Below are 20,620 nucleotides of genomic sequence, written 5' to 3'. Positions count from 1 at the left end.
TCTATTATAGCCCACACTATTAATTTTATGTGCACTATTTCTGTAAAACCTCATGTAAATCTAAACAAAACTTCGTGTAAATCTAAATCTAATCAAATTCAAATTCTCTTAACATGATATTTATTGGGCATTCAGAATGTTAGGATTTTAGTTTCAGGAAACTTTGAAAATAAGAATGTTCTTAGCTTGACTGAAGACAATTTTGTATATTCAATTTTAAAAAAAAAGGTTCTCAATGTGAACATCTTTTAAATCATAAATATACTTCTTACCTGTGCTGCTGGATATATTAACATCAATACTGATATCAGATATTCCGCCTCCCTTCAGAGATGCCACACATGTGTATGTCCCAAAATCCGTGAATTTTAAATCAATGATGTCCAAGTTGGTCGTTCCCGGGGAGACATCCGGATCAGTCTGCGTAATAACCATCCGCTCAGAACTTCTTAATGGACGACCATTTTTAAACCAACTAAATGTTAACTCCTCAGAAGGAACAGCTTCTACTTGGCAAGATATTTTCACCTCACGCCCAATCTGGATGTTGTCATCTTTGTGATAAGGATCTGGTGTGATCCAAAATCGTCCTTTTTTTAATGCTAAAACATAAAAATTCCATAAGTAATTAGTGTTACTTTCATAATGTTAGGGATTAATTCACTATATATAGGTAGTCATCTCTGGTCTGAAATAAAGTAAAACAAAATAAAATGTATATATGTTTCTTCAATTTCCAAGTAGTATGCATATTAATAAAACTCTTTTAGGTAATTTAGAAACAATCTAAATAACTAAATTACTTACAGACTCTAAAATGGATTTTTATAAATTGGACAATACTTTCCAGTAATATAAAAATGCTTTAAATCTATATATGATACTTTAAGATTGTTGCCTTTGAATTTTGAACAAATGATGAAATATGTTAAAGTCATTTAGGTATTAGAATTAAAAATAATTATCTGGATCATTAAGCCCAATTTCTTACCTATGTCATACCTAATATGGCACCATTTTTCAAATAACTCAAATACTGTGAAAATTTCATAATAAAGAAAATTTTGAAGTTCTGTTCACACACTGACCAAAACTAGTTTGGTAAGAATTCAGTTACTCCACATCACTTCATATTCATGAGGCACTTTCATATTGAAGAAAAATGTTTTTTCAAAAAAATGGCTATGATAGCTCTGTTCCACCATACATAGATGTCTTCAGTAGAAACCATTTACTGGCTATCTCATGCAGATGGCTGAAAGAACCTCTTGGCAGATGGCTTGCGAAACATGCTGTGTTTGTATCCTAACAGCAGTGCCTTCCGGGTCTAAGGTCATTGCTGTTCTCACAGCCTGTGTCAGCAATCATGACTACCGGAAACTTCCAGAACAGCACCTGTTGTTTTTCTTAAGGGCTTCCGTTCCGAACTTTGAATGATCCTGTGGTATTCAGTTTGTAATACAGCTTGTTGTTTTTTTTTTTTAATTGCAATAATACTCTTATGTACACATTTTTCTCTTTCCCAATACCCTATCCATGCCCCTCTCCAACATCATCATGCCTATATGATGAAACGGAGCATATGCACTGAAACATAATTATCAGAATAAAATAGTGTTCATTCTCTTTTACCATTAAACCTAAATATATGATGACACTGGCAAAAATGTTGTGAATTTAGAGGACCTGCAGATAATGGAGGCCTACTAATTGCATCCTGGGTAGACTTTCCTGAGTTTAACTTGATTTTCCTCAGTTCAAAAAAGGCCAGGAAATACCATGGATTTGGAACTATTTGAAAATACACTAGAAATTAATTCATTTTTAAATCATAAAGAGATATTTTAATTTTCTTTAGTTTTCAGCCTCAAGTATTTTCATCTGCTTTCTTGTTTGTATCTTAATAAGAAGAGATAAATGAATATCACAAAGGTGTTTGTATGTCTTTTTTTTATTCAAGAAATATTTATGGGGCTCGTATTCAGAACTAGGCACTGGCAAGATCCTTATAATATGAGGTGAACAAAACAGACATAATTTTCATCATTACATATGGCAAATTGTGTATTCATAATTTATAGTTCAATCTATCTAACCTGTACATATGATACTTATGTCTAAAAAGATATGAAATGTTTAATGAGTTTAAAGAAGTCTGAACCACAGAGGAGAAGCCTCCAAAATATTGTTTAGAAAATGCACAAGGCTTCAGTCTTAACAAAATCACCAGAAGACAAATATTTAAGTCAGGTTCTTATATTACTGGTTGTTACATCTTCCAAATGCAACTGATGAACCTTATTTATTCCAACCATAACTTTATCAGTACATGACTCTAGGATGGAATCAGGAGCAATTATGTAATTCATTATGTAGAGTCACATATATATATTTTAATAAGGAACTGAAGCATGTGACTTTACATCTAGAAAGGGAAATGTGTTAAAAAATCTCCACATCTGGCTACTTACATTTGATATGAAATACTGTGCACATATAATTCAAATATAGTTGAAGTTCTACAGCACAAACAAAACTATAAGATCACAGAATGTCATTTTCTTATATTTAATAGACCTAAAACATAGTATGTCAAGGGGCATTTACTTTCATTAGCATTCACAACATTTAAACCAAAGTTTCCTTTCATTTGGTAAGAATTGTCTTTATCCTGTTTCTATAGAGAAATAATAAACCTACATTTAAAACTACAAAACAGATAATACATAACTTTCAAAGATAAAAAATTATATACATATTAATAAGTTCATATGGAGGTACATTTTGATAAATTCCACTCCAAAGTTTTAAATTGGTTATCATATACAAATACCACAAAAAAAACCCTGATGTTTCAATGATTAAAATTTATTGATGAGGTAGCTATTGTTTTCTAGCTCTGTTCTCTGTACAGTGACATATTAAAGGGATACTGATGTTGAGAGAACTGCAAACTCAGACAAATAAGATTTAAACTACTAAACAATTCAAAAGCCACTGATAAAAAACCAAGGTATCAATATCTATATTATACATCCTGGACTGTTTTATTCATGAGAGAGAACTTTTAAAATTCAAAGTAAAAATATTAAAGATTATAAATTTAATAATCAATTCATAAATAAAATTAAATATGATATGCAATTATATTTTTAATAGAAAGCAATATGACCAAGTAGACTTTAAGACTGAACTCCTTGCCACAAATATTTGTTGATCTCAGTATCAGACAATTCTACTATTTGGCCAAAGTCAATCATATTAGTCTCTCAAATGATAAACTCTGAGAGGGACAAGAGGGACAGGTCAGTGTGGCAATGAACAAATGGTGAGGAATAAGCAGCGTGGGTCAACTGACTGGGGAGCTAGCTCTTTGAGTTTGTTTTATATTACTCCGTAACAAAATAACTGTTTTACATACAGAACAGAAATGTTCTAAAGGAAAAAAAAAAAGTGTGTGTGTATGTCTGTATGTGTGTAGCCATCTGACAAATTTACTTAATTTTGTAACTTACTTTAGGTGCTCAGAAAACTAAGAGCATAGCTCTGTTAACTAGGCACAGGTACATTAAGAACTTGAAACCCCATTCCAGTTTTTCATTTCTATGTGGTCCAGTATGGGCAATCTAATTTTTACGGGTCAAGTGCATCATTTATAAAAATAGGAGGTGATAGTATTAGACTCCCTCTGAGACCCACTGTGAGAAATAGCTTATTAACAATAGTGTAGATCTTTGAAAATATAAAGTGTTTAATATAGCTAATCAACTGGGAAACAGATTTCTTCATTTATAATTAAACACTCTTTTTCAGTGAACAATTTATAGTAGTTCATGCAATGTTAATTTAAAGTCATTTCCTGCTACCAGTTAAGATTTCAAATACTTAAAATCAATCTGCGATTAGTACCAGAATATAACAGGGCTGCAATAGACATAACAAGACTCTGTAGAACTAAAGAAACTCTATGGAGAAAGAGAGGAGAAATCCCTTTCCCCAAATGCAATTTCATAGCCTGAATATAGAAAATCCCCTAACACCAGCTTCAGAGAACATTAGATTTAGCTTAATGTATCATAAATTGTGATGGATGAACCTCAAAAGGTACTTGTTTAGTCTGGCAATGCATGTAAAAGAACTGGCATCAAGCTGAGCCTCTGTTCTGGATAATCAGCTTAGAAACTGTGTGCAATATAGCCCACAGCCCCCTTTCATAACATTGTGAGAACTGAATACAATTGGCCCACATTCACTTTCCAGATATTACTTGCCAGGACATTCCAATTCCACTCACTGAAGCCCTCTACTTTGAGATTTACAAAGGTACTTTCTGAATAGAATGAAACCAGTGTATAAATGAAAGCCCACTGCAAAGATCTGGGTATGGCTTGTTGCTGACCTTGTCCTAGAGAGAAAAGTGGATTTTTGCTTGTGGATGACTAAAGTTCCAAGGCAGACTTCAATTATTTAAAATTAGATTACTTCTTGAGTTTATCCTTGAGCTAAAGACCAGTGGCTTTGGAGAAGTCTAGGCTCATGGCTTCCAGGAAGACAGTATGCATATAAAGACAATGGGGGCACTGTGGGATTATATCTTGTCTAGAGTTATAGATTTAAAATGATAAAATGCACTAATTGTTTGTCATATGTTCCAAGAGTTATACAATGCGTATTAGTGCATATTAAAATTTGTACTTGAACAAAAAAGAATATTAAATAACATTTTCAAAATGTTTTAAATATTAATGAGAAAGCATCACTGGAGAGAAGAAACATCAGTTATCAACTTCTGAACATCTGCTAAGAATCTGTTTCAGAAGGATGGTAAGACACAGATTGAGCACTGACCATCATTTCAAGTAGATAAATGAGCTAAAAACCTCTAAATACATCACTTATTATCATCTCAGTAGGATTCTAGTCAACATGAAACACTGACAAATGTTGCTAAGAAGAATGGATCTAGAGAAAATTAATAGTGTAATCAGATAAATAAAAAATGATCTTCTATTCATGTATTCTCTGTAAAGGATAATGAATATATTTGAGTGAAAAAGGTACTTGCTAGTCCCACACGATGCTAGCTAAATAAAGAACTGGAAACATATTACATCAGCAAAGAAAGAAAGTGAAAGTGAAGTCGAGCGACTTTTGCAACCCTGGGGACTGTAGCCTACCAGGCTCCTCGGTCCATGGGATTCTCCAGGCAAGAATACTGGAGGGGATTACCATTTCCTTCTCCAGGAGATCTTCCCAGCCCAGGGATCAAACCTGGGTCTCCTGCATTGGAGGCAGACGCTTTAACCTCTGAGCCACCAGGGAAGCCCAAAGCAATCTGCAATAGTAAATGAGAGTAGATACAATCTGTCTTGGGGATTTTCCAGGTGGCGCTAGTGGTAAAGAACCCATCTGCTGATGCAGGAGATGTAGAAGATGGGGGTTCGATCCCTAGGTTGGGAAGATCCCCTAGAGGAGAGTATGGCAACCCACTCCAGTATTCTTGCCTGCAGAATCCTATGGACAGGGGAACCTGGCGGGCTACAGTTCATACGGTAGCAAAGAGTCAGACATGACTGAAGCAACCTAACACACACGTGTGAATAATCCATCTTAATATAGTTAAATGCCTACCTGTTTTCTTAAAGAGATTGTGAACACCTGGGGACTGGGCCCATGCCTAACCACCTCCTTTTTGTCCCCAATCCAGAACCTGGTTCCTTGGTTCCTTGTTAAAGTTAGTATTTAACAGTTTTCATTAAAACGGATTAAAGTTGACTTAATTGTCAACTTTACAGCCTTGACTTTACAGATTCCAATTGTTTCCATTCAGTCTGATCTGTCTGTGTTAACTTTGTTCCTGCTTGGTAGTCTTATGTCCTAAGATGCAAGGGGGAAACAGGATAGAGAAAATAAAATTCTCAATATCCTCTGGGATTCAAGGGTTTTGTTTAGGGAGCAAAATATATTTGATGAGATAACAGTACTAATGTACAGAAAACTCAGGAGACCTCATTCTATCACGCTTACTGAAGAGCTAACTTTGTGTCCTATCCATACAACGGTACAAGAAAATCAGCTGCAAACACGGTATCAGTTACTTATCCCTGCTTTGTAAAGGAGATGGAATTTCATGCAAAAGGGCTTGTTCATATGATTTCGAAAAAGGTTAATAAAAATCACGTTAAAAAAGAACAAAAAGAGAACAAATAAAATTTGAGGATTGACTATGGTAGTAAAATTTTTGCTTTTCCACAGAGCTTTGAATATATTAATGTGCACATTAAAATATTCTTTTTGTTCATTTGTAAAGTCGTGTCAGATTCTTTGCCACCCACGGACTCAGCTAACCAGGCTCCTCTGTTCTCCACTATCTCCCGAGTTTGCTCAAATTCCTGTCTATTAAGTCAGTGACACTATCTAACCATCTCATCTGCTGCTGCCCTCTTCTCCTTTTGCCTTCAATTTCCCAACATCAGGGTCTTTTCCAACGAGTTGGTTCATTGCATCAGGTGACCAAAGATTTGACTCTTCACCATCAGTCTTTCTAAAGAATATTCAGGGTTGATTTCCTTTAGGATTGACTGGCTTGACCTCCATGCTGTCTAAGGGCCTCTCAAGAGTCTTCTCCAGCACCACAGTTCAAAAGCATCAATTCGTCAGTGCCCAGCCTTCTTTATTGTCCACCTTTAACATCTGTACATGACTACTGGAAAAACCACAACTTTGACTATGTGGACCTTTGTCAGCAAAGTGATGTCTCTGCTTTTTAATACACTGTCTAGATTTGTCATACCTTTCTTCTAAGGAGCGAGCATCTTTTAATTTCACTGCTGCAGTCACCATCCACAGTGATTTTGGAGCCCAAGAAAATAAAGTCTGTCACAGCTTCCACTTTTTCCCTTCCTACTTGCTATGAAGTGACGGGACCAGATATCATGATTTTCATTTTATGAATGCTGAGTTTCAAGCCAGTTTTTTTATTCTCCTCTTTCACCCTCATCAAGAAGCTCTTTAAGGTTCCATTTTCTGCCATTAAAGCAGTATCGTTTGCGTATCTGAGGTTGTTGATATTTCTCCTGACAACCTGGATTCCAGTTTGTGATTCATCCAGCCTGACCTTTCACATGATGTACTCTGCATATAAGTTAAATAAGCAATGTGACAATATATAGCCTTGATGTACTCCTTTTCCAATTTTGAACCAGTCAGTTCTTCCATGTCTGGTTCTAGCTGTTGCTTCCTGACTAACATACAGGTTTCTTAGGAGGCAGGGAAAGTGGTATTCCCATCTTTTGAAGAATTTTCCACTGTTTGCTGTCATCCACACAGTCAAAGGCTTTAGTGTAATTCATGAAGCAGAAGTAGATGTTTTCCTGAATTTGCTTTGCTTTTTCTGTGATCCAACAGATGTTGGCAATTTGATCTCTGCTTGCTCTTTTTCTAAATCCAACGTATACATCTGGAAGTTCTTGGTTCACATATTGTTGAAACCTAGCTTGAAGGATTTTGAGCATTACCTTGCTAGCATGTGAAATGAGCACAATCGTACTGCAATTTGAACATTCTTTGGCATTTCCCTTCTTTGGGATTGGAATGAAAACTGACCTTCTTCAGTTCCATGGCTACTGCTGAGTTTTCCAAATTTGCTGACATTCTGAGTGCAGAACTTTAACAGAAGCGATCTTTTAGGCTTTTAAAAAATCCAATTCTGTCACACTCACTAGCTTTGTTTGTAGTAATGCTTCCTAAAGCCTGCTTGACTTCACAGTTTTCTGCCTCTACGAGAAAGACCACACAGTGGTGGTTATCTAGGTCATTAAGTCCTTTTTGTATAGTTCTTATGTGTTTTCTTGCCACCTCTTTTTAATCTCTTCTTTTTCTGTTAGTTCCTTACCATTTCTGTCCTTTATTGTGCCCATCGTTGCAGGAAATGTTCCCTTGATATCGCTTTGTTGAAGCCATCTCAAGTCTCTCCCATTCTATTGTTTTCTTCTGTTTCTTTGCCATGTTCATTTAAGCAGCCTTCTTACCTCTCCTCACTATTCTCTGGAACTTTGCATTCAGTTGGGTATATCTTTCCATTTCTCCCTTGTCTGTTTCTCTTCTTTCCTCAGCTATTTGTAAGACAACCACTTTACGCTCTTCGATTTTCGTTTCTTTGGGAGGGATTTGGTCACTGCCTCCTGTACAATGTTGTGAACTTCCATCCATAGTTCTTCAGGCTCTCTGTTACCAGATCTAATCCCCTGGATCTATTCATTACCTCCACCATTTAATCACAAGGGATTTGATTTAGGTCATACCCAGAAGGCTTAGTGGTTTTCTCTACTTTCTTCAGCTTAGGCCTGAACTTTGCAATAAGGAGCTCATGATTTGGGCCACAGTCAGTCCAGGTATTCTTTTCACTGACTATAGAGTTACTTCATCTTTGGCTGCAAAGAGCATAGTGGTGGTTTGGTCGCTAAGTCGTGTCGGCTCTTGTGACACCATGGACTGTAACCTGTCATTCTCCTCTGTCTGTGGGATTTTCCAGGCAAGCATAATCAATCTGATTTCAGTATTGACCATTTGATGATGTGCGTGTATAGAGTCATCTCTTGGGTTGATGAAAAAAGGTGTTTTCTATGACCAGCGAGTCTTCTTGACAAAACTGTTAGCCTTTGCCCTGCTTCATTTTGTATTCTAAGGCCAAACTTGCCTGTTATTTTGGGTATCTCTTGTGTCTCTACTTTTGCATTCCAATCTCCTATGATAAAATACTCATCTTTTTTTATTTTATTATTATTATTATTATTATTTATTTTTGGTGTTAGTTATAACAGGTACTGTAGGTCTTCATAGAACCAATCAACTTCAGCTTCTTCGGCACTAGTGGTTGGGAAACAGACTTGGATTACCCCTGTCATAATGTTCATGGGGGTCTCATGGTAAGAATACTGGAGTGCATTGCCATTTCCTCCTCCAGTGTACCACGTTTTGTCAGAACTCTTCACTATGACCCATCACGGCAAGGCTCATAGCTTCACTGAGTTACACAAGCTCCTTCACCATGAAAAGACTGTGATCCATGAAGGGGAAATATTCCTAGAGGGGTTAATAATATTAATAAAAATCCTTTACTTGTGGAACATCTTATCTTTTAGGACTAGTATCTCATAGGATAAAGTAAGAGAATCTATTATCTGATGAAAACCATTAAAGCAACTCTAACATTAGACTCCATTGTTGTTATAGGCATTTCCATTATAAGCACAACAAAATGATAGACACAATACAATTCTCTTGTAAAAATAAAATTTATAATTAGAAAAAAAAATAAAGGAAAAGGTAAATATCTTGATTTGTTTAAGTTGTTTCTAATGACACAATGAATTGCAAAACACACTTCAAAGCCATGTAATAAAGTATCTGAACTAACACTAGTGTGGTTCTTTCTTTTCCCAAGCCACCAGGACCTCTTCAAACTGAATTATCAGTTTGTTCCTATCTTGGAAATGCACATTTTGAAATATCCAACTGTCATGAAAAAGGAATGAAATGTGTTAGCATCTGTATAAGTTGCAATTATTGATACAAGCTAAAATACAGTCTTGCTCAGTTGCTTGAGGAAAAAATAATAACATATATTTATTTATACCTTATGTTTATATGAAAAGTATTTAAAGTGTTATTATGACATGTATTACAACTTCTAGAAGATGGATAGGAGGAAGAAGTTCTTTTTTTTTATGTACTATTTGCTATTCTTATACTCATTTCTTTTATATAAATATTGCCAATCTATAGTCTGAATGAAAGCTCATTAATAATGCAAGAACAAAAAAAAAATCATTACACCCATTTCCAAAAAGTAGTTTAAAATAGCACCCTTGATAATTTGAATGCAGAGTTAAATGCTGAAAGGAAATTGGTCGTTCTATTTAATTATGAAGTATCAAGGCTCTATTTACTTTGTGAATTTACTCAAAGCTAATTACTGCAGTTAGTCATTCAAATTGTTTAAGCAAAGTATGGTTGAATTTTTAATTCTCTTTTAAATGTCCTTGCTCAGAATAACTGCAGGTAAGTATTTTGAGTAGAAATTAAAGTAAAAAAAATCTTTTAGGCGTCATAAATTTTGCTTTTAGATATAAGCCCTTTCTTGAGAGGAGAAAAGGAAGTGGATTAAAATAATATTATTACTATCATCATTAGTATTTTTCCATTCTTACCATTTTAGCCCTATCTTAAGGAGAAATATATATTAGCTATAAAGTTATCAAAGTGTCCATATAATGTCATAAGTAGAGACAAATAATTTCATAGTATTGTTGCTTTTCAGTCACTCAGTTGAGTCCGACACTTTGCAATATCAAAGACTGCAGCACGCCAGGCTGCCCTGTCCTTCACCATCTCCCAGAGCTTACTCAGACTCATGTCCATTGAGTCGATAATACCACCCAACCATCTCATCTTCTTTCACCCCTTCTCCTCCTGCCTTCAATCTTTCTCAGCATCAGGGTCTTGAGTTGGCTCTTCACATGAGGTGACCAAAGTATTTGAGCTTCAGTATCAGCATCAGTTGCTCCAATGAATAACAGGATTGGTTTCTTTTAGAATTGACTGATTTGATCTCCTTACAGTCCAAGGGACTCTCAGGAGTCTTCTCTAACATTACAGGTCAAAGCAGCAATTCTTTGGTGCTCAGTTTTCTTTATGGTCCAATTCTCACATCCATACAGGACTACTGGAAAAGCCATATCCTTGACAATATGGACATTTGTCAGCAAAGTAATGTCTCTGCTTTCTAATATGCTGTCTAGGTTTGTCATAGTTTTTCTTCCAAGGACCATGTGTCTTAATTTCATGGCTTCAGTCACCATCTGCAGTGATTTTGGAGCCCAAGAAAAGAAAATCTGTTTCTGTTTCCATTGTTTCCCATCTATTTGTCATGAAGTGATGGGGCTGGAAACCATGATCTTAGTTTTTTGAATGCTGAGTTTTAAGCCAACTTTTTCACTCTCTTCTTTCACCTTCATCAAGAGGCTCTTTAGTTCTTCTTCACTTTCTGCCATAAGGGTGGTGTCACCTTCATATGTGATATTATTGATATTTCTCCTAGCAATCTTGATTTCAGCTGATGTTTCATCCAGCCTGGCATTTTGCATGATTTACTCAGCATATAGGGATCCCCTGGTGGCTCAAATGGTAAAGAATCCTCCTGCAATGCAGGAGAACTGGGTTCGATCCCTGGGTTGGGAAGTTCCCCTGGAGAAGAGAATGGTTACCCACCCCCATATTCTGGCCTGGGGAATTCCACGGACAGAGGAGCCTGGCAGGCTACAATCCATGGGGTTGCAAAGAGTAAAAAACAACTGAGAGACTTTCACTTTACTTCTTACTCTTCAGTTCAGGTTCAGTTCAGTTGCTCAGTCGTATCCAACTCTTTGCAACCCCATGGACTGCAGCACGCCAGGCCTTCCTGTCCATCACCAACTCCCCGAGTTTAATCAAACTCATTGCCCATTGAGTCAGTGATGCCATCCATCCTCTGTTGTCCCCTTCTCCTCCTGCCTTCAATCTTTCCCAGCATCAGGGTCTTTTCAAATGAGTCAGCTCTTCACATAAGGTGGCCAAAATATTGGAGTTTCAGCTTTAACATCAGTCCTTCCAATGAATATTCAAGACTGATTTCCTTTAGGATGGACTGGTTGGATCTACATAAGTTAAATAAGCAGGGTGAAAATATACAGACTTGATGTACTCCTTTCACAATTTTGAACCAGTCTGTGGTTCCATGCCTGGTTCTAACTATTGCTTCTTGACCACAGGTTTCACAGGAGGCAGGTAAGGTTGTGTGGTATTCACATCTCTTTAAGACTTTCCCACAGTTTTTTGTGATCCACAAAGTCAAAGGCTTTAGTGTATTCAGTGAAGCAGAAGTTTTTCTGGAATATTCTTGCTTTTTCTATGATCCAATGCATGTTGGCAATTTGATGTCTGGTTCCTCTGCCTTTTCTAAATCCATTTTGAACATATGTAAGTCTCAATTACATACTGTTGAATTCTAGCTTGGATAATTTGAGCATTACTTTGCTAGCATGTGAAATGAGTGCAATTGTGCGGTAGTTTGAACATTCTTTGTCATTTCATAGTATGGCTACTATATATATGGTATTTGACACAGTATAATATCTTACACTAGTTATTTGAATAGGAGAATATTAATGAGCCCAATTTACACATCCTATGTCATTAAAAATTAGTAGGTATTTTGAATTCACATTTTCTATCAAACTAAATATACCCATTCACTATGAGAAGAGTGAATCTAAGATGAGTTATACTTTTATTAATTTTGAAAAACAGGACTAGAAACAGCCATAACATGAACTGCAACTTAGAAAGGCCTGTGCTAACCTTTTGAAGTCTTTGAGAAAATAGCACATCCTTAATATTTATGGAATTGATTATGTAGTAGTGAAAACTGGAAGAAAATAATGAGATTAATAAACAAAAAAAAATTACTTTTTTGCTTTCCTTATTTTCTGTCTCATAAGCTCTGTACCCTCTCCTTTCCAGAAGGGTCCTGCCCACTCACCAATATTTCTCCCCATACCCTGATGCCAGGTTATACGCTTTCTTCTGAAATTTCAATACTTTCTCTTTCATGTTGTTAGGTAGTTAGAATAGGGGAAAGGAGTCCAGACTGGCGGTGGATAAAAGAAAAGGGAGGGAAAAGCCCAGGAAAATAGAACAAAGGAAGGCCCAAGGACCTGATTGAGGACCTCAGGTAGAACAAACAGCACTCTTGGCTAGCCCAATTTACAGAGGGCAGGCCCGGGGGAGGAAAATGCATATAAAAAGAGGAGCCAAAGTGTCGGGGCTCTCTCATCTCTTCGCGTCTTTTGGGTTGGCATGCCTTCATGCCTCGAGGATGTATTTTCCTTTTATTTTATAAATAAAACTGAACTGTAACACGGAGCTGTAACACTGATCTGTCCGAGAGCTATAACACGGTCTATCTGAGAGCCGTGACACTCAGAGGGCTTTAACGTCTTGCTTCAAATTTTTGTTGTGAGGAGATAGAACCGAGGAGATTACACTCCCCTGACAATATGAGGTTTAATCTTAGAGTAGAAAGTTGTTTAGATCACATCGAAACTTAGAAGATATTCCTAAAATGAATAATCTTACAAATTATTTGTTTCAATCTTCTTAAAAAAAAATAATAATGAAACATCAATTGTCTCCTTGTGTCAAAATGCACTCATGCCGGTGGGCAGTTCACACACTGATTTTCACTGGTGCTATTCTGACACTGAAGTCTCAAAGGTTACCAGTAACCTCTTATTCAATTAATACAAAGATATCTTCCAGTTTTTCTCCATGTTTTTGTATTACTTGTATTTTGTACTTCATATCACTTTACATTACTTATTCTTTCTTCCTTCTTGAAAATTCTTTCTACAGACTTCTATGACTAGGGAAATATAATATTTAGAAAATAAATAAATTAGTTGACTTTGCACACATGCATCACAATTTTCATGAACCATGTCCTAGTTCTCTAGTTCATTTGAATTTTATCTTTTGAACAGTTTTGGTAAAGCTAGTCTTTGTTGAGAAACAAAGGATTTTTATAAATTACTTTGTCATAATTGCAGACCACAATATTTTTATTTAATTTTCTACCTTTTAATTTGCTGCCCACGGTTAGGCATACGAGATTGTCATTTGTTTTGTTTCTTGACACACAAAAGATTGCAACAAGATCCACACACCTTCCATTTAAATTATGATAATTATTTAATCATTTGAATCTATTCTTTCATTTTCAATAGTAAACAGCAAGGTGATTAACCTAAATATATTGAATGATCAGGTGAAAGTTACCTGTATTTACTACGAATTTATAAATATTATCTTAAATTGTAACCTGTCTTGTGAGAATCTGAAATGTCAACACCATTGACAAAGCCAACTAAACATTCCCCGCAGTGTGACTAAACATTAGACATGTTTTGTCCTGACTCTAGGCCCCAGTCTTCCTTTTCCTCTGAGAGCATTTACCTTTAGAAAACTTCCAGTGGTAGAGCAACTTTTCTGCTCCTTTGAGATGCAAATTTTATAAGCCAGAAATGGCTTTTTCAAGGAGCTAGGAGCCATCCGTTTAAAAAGGACTAACCTCAGAGATACAGCACCACTATAAAGCAAATATTGATAAATGGACTCACTAATTTTTCAGTTTTCCAGTGCATATGAAAGTTATGTTTACACTATGCTATAGTCTAGTATGGCACCCCACTCCAGTACTCTTGCCTGGAAAATCCCATGGACGGAGGAGCCTGGTTAGGCTGCAGTCCATGGGGTCGCGAAGAGTCAGACATGACTGAACGACTTCACTTTCACTTTTCACTTTTATGCATTGGAGAAGGAAATGGCAACCCACTCCAGTGTTCTTGCCTGGAGAATCCCAGGGATGGGGTCGCACAGAGTCAGACACGACTGAAGTGACTTAGCAGTGTAGTCTAGTACGTGTGCAATTTAGCATTATGTCTAAGAAAGCAAAGTACATACTTTAATTAAAGAATACTTTATTGCTAAAACATGCCAATCAAAAAAAAATAAAAAATGCTAATCATCACCATAGCTTTCAGCAAGTCCCAACTCTTTTGCAATAGTAACATCACAGATCAACATAACAAATATAATAATAATGAAAAAGTTTTAAATATTATGAGAATTGCAAAACTGACACAAGAGACATAAAGTGAGCAAATGTTGCTGGGAAAAAAAAAAAAAAAAAGCCCCAATAGACTTGTTCAATGCAGGATTGACATAAACCTCCAATGCAGGATTGATACAAACCTCCAATTTGTAAAAAAGTAAAAAAAAAAAAAAAAAAAAAATACCCGGGAAGCACAATAAAGTGATGTTCGACACAATGAGGTATGCCTGTAATCATCAGAAGAGCTAGTACTTCTAGCTCCCAGTTTCTATAGGAGGGTAGGAGCCTAAGTTTGAAAATGATAAAACAACTTGGCAAGCACAGATGGCTTAATCACATTGACCAACTTCCCCTCTAAAGTCTTCTGTACTTTTCCAGTAGCTCATCCCTGCATTTAAAAACCTTGTTTTGTTTCAGCATAGCTACATTTTATCTCTCCCCTCTTTTGCAACAGCCTTGACTCCTTTGCAACAGTCTTAATATCGCTGTCTTTGATAATTTATAAAGTGTCTGATGTAATTTTTCTTTTACATCATCGTGGTCTTTTATACCACAGTCCTGTGCATTACTGAAGTAGATAAAGCATTACAGGCAGCATCTTCACCAGTTGAGCTATAAGGGAAGCCCTGAAAACTGAATAAGCCTAGGAAATCCATTGCTATAAAGTTTCAAATGAAAAGAAAATAATGTTTATGTTCACAACACACACATTGTAGTAGATTGTTCAAAGATGAAATATCACATGAGTAAAAGTATATCTGAGAGTTAGGAAGGTTAATTTAATCCCTTTATAAAGCTGTGTTTCCTCCAATGTGGCAAGCCCTAGTTAATACTTAATGCCCTGTGGGTCTAGGATTTCTGATAATAAGCCACAGGACAAGACTCTGGATTTGTGAGTAACCAAAAGATGACAGAACTGCTGAAATGAAGTCTGAAGAGACTGACTCTAAAACTAAAACTTTAATATATATATTATAAAGAGAAATGTGTAATATTTCTCTTTTAAAAAGTACACCCTACCTTGCTCTAGACGTCTTTAAAGCAAACTTTAGCAATATATGTTATAATTTTCCTTCCCTCTTTTTAATGAGAAAATTGTGGCAAATAAGAAAATGAGTTAAGATCAAAATGATGGTGGTATAGAAATGTTTTTATATCCTATAAAATTCTTTTTGGGCTATAAATTGGCTCTAATCTTTACAGGAACAAAGGCAAAGAGGAAAACACTAATTTCATGTTTCATTGTATCTATTAGATCAAAATACTCCAATTCCTAACAAACAAACAACAAACAGAAAATATTCTTGGTCCAGAGATCTGAGTAGAATTTATCTTATGAATCTGCATAAGTGAAATACACAACAAGCAGCATTATAACCACATCCTTAAGATGACCATAACAATGTAATTTACTGAACTCATTGTTGATCTGTCCCTCAATTACAGGATTGTTAATTACATCATTTTATTCTGGAACCAAGGGCTTCCCAGGTGGTGTTAGTGGTAAAGAACCTGCTTGCCAATGCAGGAGACATAAGAGACGCAGGTTCAATCCCTAGGTCGGGAAGACCCCTTGGACGAGGGCATGTTGACCCACTCCAGTATTCTTGCCTGGACAACTGCCATGGACAGAGGAGCCTGGCAGGCCACAGTCCGTAGGGTTGCAAAGAGTTGGATATGACTGAAGCAACTTAGCAATCACGCATTCTGGAACCAAAGGAGTATGACCCAGGTACATAGGTATTAGTCTCAATTCAAAGATAAATCCAGATAGTATTCAGTAAGTATTATGCAATAGTAAATGCACATTCACAGACTATGAGAATGACCCAGCAAGGTTATCATTGGTGGTCATGGAGGGCGGGTGGTGTTGCAGATGTTATATATTGAGGGTTATATGGAAATATCTGCTTTGTTAGCTGACATAGATGTAAGATTCACATACTTCTAGAAAGTAGAAAGAAGATAAGCCAAACTAGGATTCAAGTTCTGTAAAAAGATGGATAGTGGGATGCTTGGTGATAAGAACAAGACAGAGGTCCAACATGTTACTGAAACCCAATGAAAATACCACTTTAAGAAGTAAAAAATGCTGAGCATCTTAAGAAAAAAAAAATGGGCTCACAATTTATCTCTCATGTCAAATCAACTGTTTGCATTACTTAGACAGTCACTGGCGATAAGCCAGTTTACAGTGTTAGGACACATTTACCAGAAACAATGACTTTTGTGTTTGAAGAATTGCTCTGAACTCCTTCTTAAAGGAATGATTAGACAATAAGGCTAGGAATACATTAAAGGTATGCATACTATTTGAAATTAAATCTATGACATCTACAGTTTAGAGCATTAGTATTTAAAGTGTGGATTCTAGGCCAATAGCAACAGCAAAACCTGGGAACCTATGGGAAATGCAAGTTCTTGGGTGCCCCTCACACCAAAACTGCACTTCTTGGGGTAGAACTAAGCTACCCAAATACAAAAGTTTTGCTAGGTAATACTGATGTACTGTCAAGTTTGAGAACAACTGTCTAAAAAACAATTATCCTTGGGAGTTCCCTGGTGGTCCAGTGGTTAGGACACAGTGCTTTCACTGCCAGGACCTCGGGTTCAATCCCTGGTCAGGGAACTAAGATCCTATGAGCTACAGGGTGCACCCAATGAAAACAATTACCTTTCCATCCTCTAGAAATGCAGAGATAGAGGAGAAGGAGACAGGCCATCAGTTCATCCAGGGGATTGTTGAATTATTAAAGAATATGCTAAAAGAGGCAACAGCATATCTTCTTTACCTTATAAGGCCCTCAAGAAATTGCTTACTGTGATTAAAACACTTGAAATATTACTAAGGAAGAAATTCTACAAGTATCATTAAAAACAGGGTCTAAATTGACCTCACACAGCTTAACCCATATCTACGGTCCTTTCAACACAGCCAAAGCCAGAGGAAAATTGCACAAAACCACATTATTTTTAGATTTCTTCACAAAATGACAAAGATGTTAAGAGTGGTCAATATAAAGTATCTTCCCCCTCTTTACATAAGAAACTGTAACTATTGAAGTATTAAGAATGTAAGCAAATTTCATGTAGGATGACCTAAAAAAAAAAAAAAGTTTCGGTCATAATCTGTCATTGTCATAGACCATCAGCTTTCTTCTGAGAGCCAATGGCGTCTCAAGAGAGTCAACATATATAACAGTTAAGAGTAAGTATTCTGAGGTCAAATGTCTAGGTTTGAACACGACTACATCAATTATCAGTGGTGTGACCTTGTATAATTTACTCACTCTCCTAAATCTGTAAAATGGAGATGATGATAAAATTAACCCATGAAGCTCTGAGTATGCTGACACTGAGTAAGCAAACCACAGATGTCAGCTGCTTTTTCTTCAATGTCACCCAGGCACTCCCAACATACCTATCACTCTGCTGCCTATGAAAGGGACAAAGATGAAGAGCATTGTGGTGGAGGAAAGCATAGAAATAAATAACTTTATTTACAGAGTAATAAAGACAAGGATTCATTGTGCTACGTATTATGGAAGGGAATACTTAGAAAAATACAACTAGTTACCATGAAGCAGGCATTTCTCTGTTATTTCAACCAATCAATTCCATTCTCCTCCTCCTGTCTCTGAGGATACAAGTTCGGTCATCATTTCAGAGCTAACCTCTTTAACTGTGCTCCTGATCTCAACTCCAGCTCCATACAGAATATCACACACGTGCAATTTTTCCCTGTCTTTTTCTCTTAAATTCTCCCTCACAATGAGGCCCATCCTATGTATCTATAAACATGATCAGAATCTCCTCATTAATTCAAACAAAACAAAGCGACCACTAAATAATACAGGGAGCCTGTCCTCAACTGCTTTACCTCGTGAAACTACTTCCTATTCACCCTCTTTTGTTTTCTCACTGTCAAAATATGAAAATATAAACCACTCACTTTTAACCTCTTCCAATGAGACCTGATTTCCACCAGTAACAGAACTTCTAACCATCGTCACCAGTGAGGACTGTGCTCCAAGGAACTGCTCTGTGTAGATGCCAGGCTGCATCTGTTGGGTCTTATTCAGCCTGACCATTTGTTTCTAGCTGTCAGACCAACTATATCTTTACTTCCTTTGTCCTGAATCTATGCTTCTCTTCTCTGTCTACATTATTACTTCACCACTTGCTTATCCGTCCATGGTTTCTGTCTCAGCGCAGATGTCCCCTTAGTAAAATTCTCTGCACCCACCTCAATGAGTTATACTTGCTTATTTCCAAACACCTGCTGGCTTTCTATGTGATGGAGCACTTCAGGGTCCATGGGCCTCAATTAAAACTTTTCATATCACCACTGTAAGAAATATCTGTGTGACTCTCCTTTTTTCTCCTATTTTATCTGTAAATATAATCTATTAAGCAAAATAAATATTTGAGACCATACTCTATGAACTAGACACATTCCTTAGGAAGTCCACGTAAAAGTTGGGAGCAAATCAATCAAAGTTTTATGATGCTGTTATTCTAAAGAATCTCTCAAAAGTTATCCCCCAGAATCTACTTCTTTGACCTAGGTGATAGAGCCATACATTAGCCTTCTATGCTTTGTTATATTATTAACAAAATATAGAAGTAACCAAATAGAGGATAAATTTAAATTTAGCTGATCTGGAAAATGTTTCCTTACCTGAACATTTTGCAAAATTCTACTCTTTTTTTCTTTCCTCTTTTAAATAGATAAGTATTTTTGTTTGTAGCAAAGTTAAAACTCAAGTATTGGATTTATAAAATGTTTTTTTCTGTATAATTAAAAATATATCATCTTAGGGCTCAACTTTAAAAGATTAAGCTTTTTAAAAGCATTTATTTTAAAATATATTACATATGTTGCTGCTAATTTTAGGAAGGGAGTTGGAACATACTTTGCATTTTCTTTAAGGTTTGAAAGCCTATCCATAATCAATTTACTTTAACTCATAGTTAGATACTAGGTATCTTCTCATTATGATAGAATTTTTTTTTTCTTTAATAAAGGCTGCAGGCAGGTATTTTTAGCCTATGCATGTCTCTTTTTGGTCTCAGCCACTTTCTTTGTTGATGACTATCGACTCTTGTCTTCACTATAGGCATATGCTTAGTGAAACAATTTTATTCCTCTCCTAATCTGTTCCTTTCTCTCTTTTACAAAAGATGAGGTTTATCATATGCAGTTGTGCTCTTTCTGTCCATAGTTATATTTTCTGTCATTTCTTGGTTTTCTTTCATTGAATCTCAACCCCTAGTTGTGCTCTTTTAAGTTAGTATGTTTGCTGTAAATGTGTAATTATCACTTGGCACTCTCTTCATGGTGGGATTTAATGTAATTTAGAGGCTGCATTTATACCTTGCCATATTCTAAGAAGGACTTTCAACATTTATTATTAATATATTGCATCTTGCAGCAAAAACAACAAGAAACAAGGAATCAGTGATTGAATCAAGTCAGGAAAATAAGGCAAAGCCAGAGTGAACTTGATATGAAAAATAAATACAATCAACCTCTGTATAATTATTCACAGAAAGACAGAGATTATATACTAAACATTATAGCAGCAAAAATTATTAGGAAAATATAGAAAATTATAAGATCTCCCCAGGTGGCTCAGTGGTAAAGAATTTGCCTGCCAATTCAAGACATGTGGGCTCAATCCCCAATCCAAAAGATCCCCTGAAGAATAAAATAGCAACTCACTCCAGTATTCTTGCCTAGAAAATGCCATGGATGGAGGAGCCTAGTGGGCTACAGTCCATGAGGTCACAAAAGAATCAGAAATGACTTGATAACTAAACAACAATAACAGCCAGTTACAAAGGTAACAGGGTCTGTAGAATAAAAACAAAACAATTCTGTAAAGCTTTTGAATTCTCCTTCATATC

The 20,620-nt window shown here is 36.1% G+C and overlaps 1 protein-coding gene and 1 non-coding gene across 2 annotated transcripts in view; both read right to left on the bottom strand.

The window, feature by feature from the left end:
• The window catches only part of MDGA2 (MAM domain containing glycosylphosphatidylinositol anchor 2), an 884,707-nt gene that overhangs the window by 245,250 nt on the left and 618,837 nt on the right, over positions 1 to 20,620 (bottom strand). Inside the window, exon 7 of the mRNA XM_061158404.1 lies at positions 273 to 602. Coding sequence (XP_061014387.1) covers positions 273 to 602 — 330 coding nt within the window. The remainder of the gene's footprint in view (positions 1 to 272; positions 603 to 20,620) is intronic.
• TRNAW-CCA (transfer RNA tryptophan (anticodon CCA)) lies at positions 5,251 to 5,322 on the bottom strand. The gene has a single exon. It is a non-coding gene; the product is annotated as a tRNA-Trp (tRNA).

This window comes from Dama dama, chromosome 12 (genome assembly GCF_033118175.1).
Source record: "Dama dama isolate Ldn47 chromosome 12, ASM3311817v1, whole genome shotgun sequence".
NCBI classification, from domain to species: Eukaryota; Metazoa; Chordata; class Mammalia; order Artiodactyla; family Cervidae; genus Dama; species Dama dama.
This window is presented reverse-complemented; position numbering and strand designations above follow the sequence as displayed.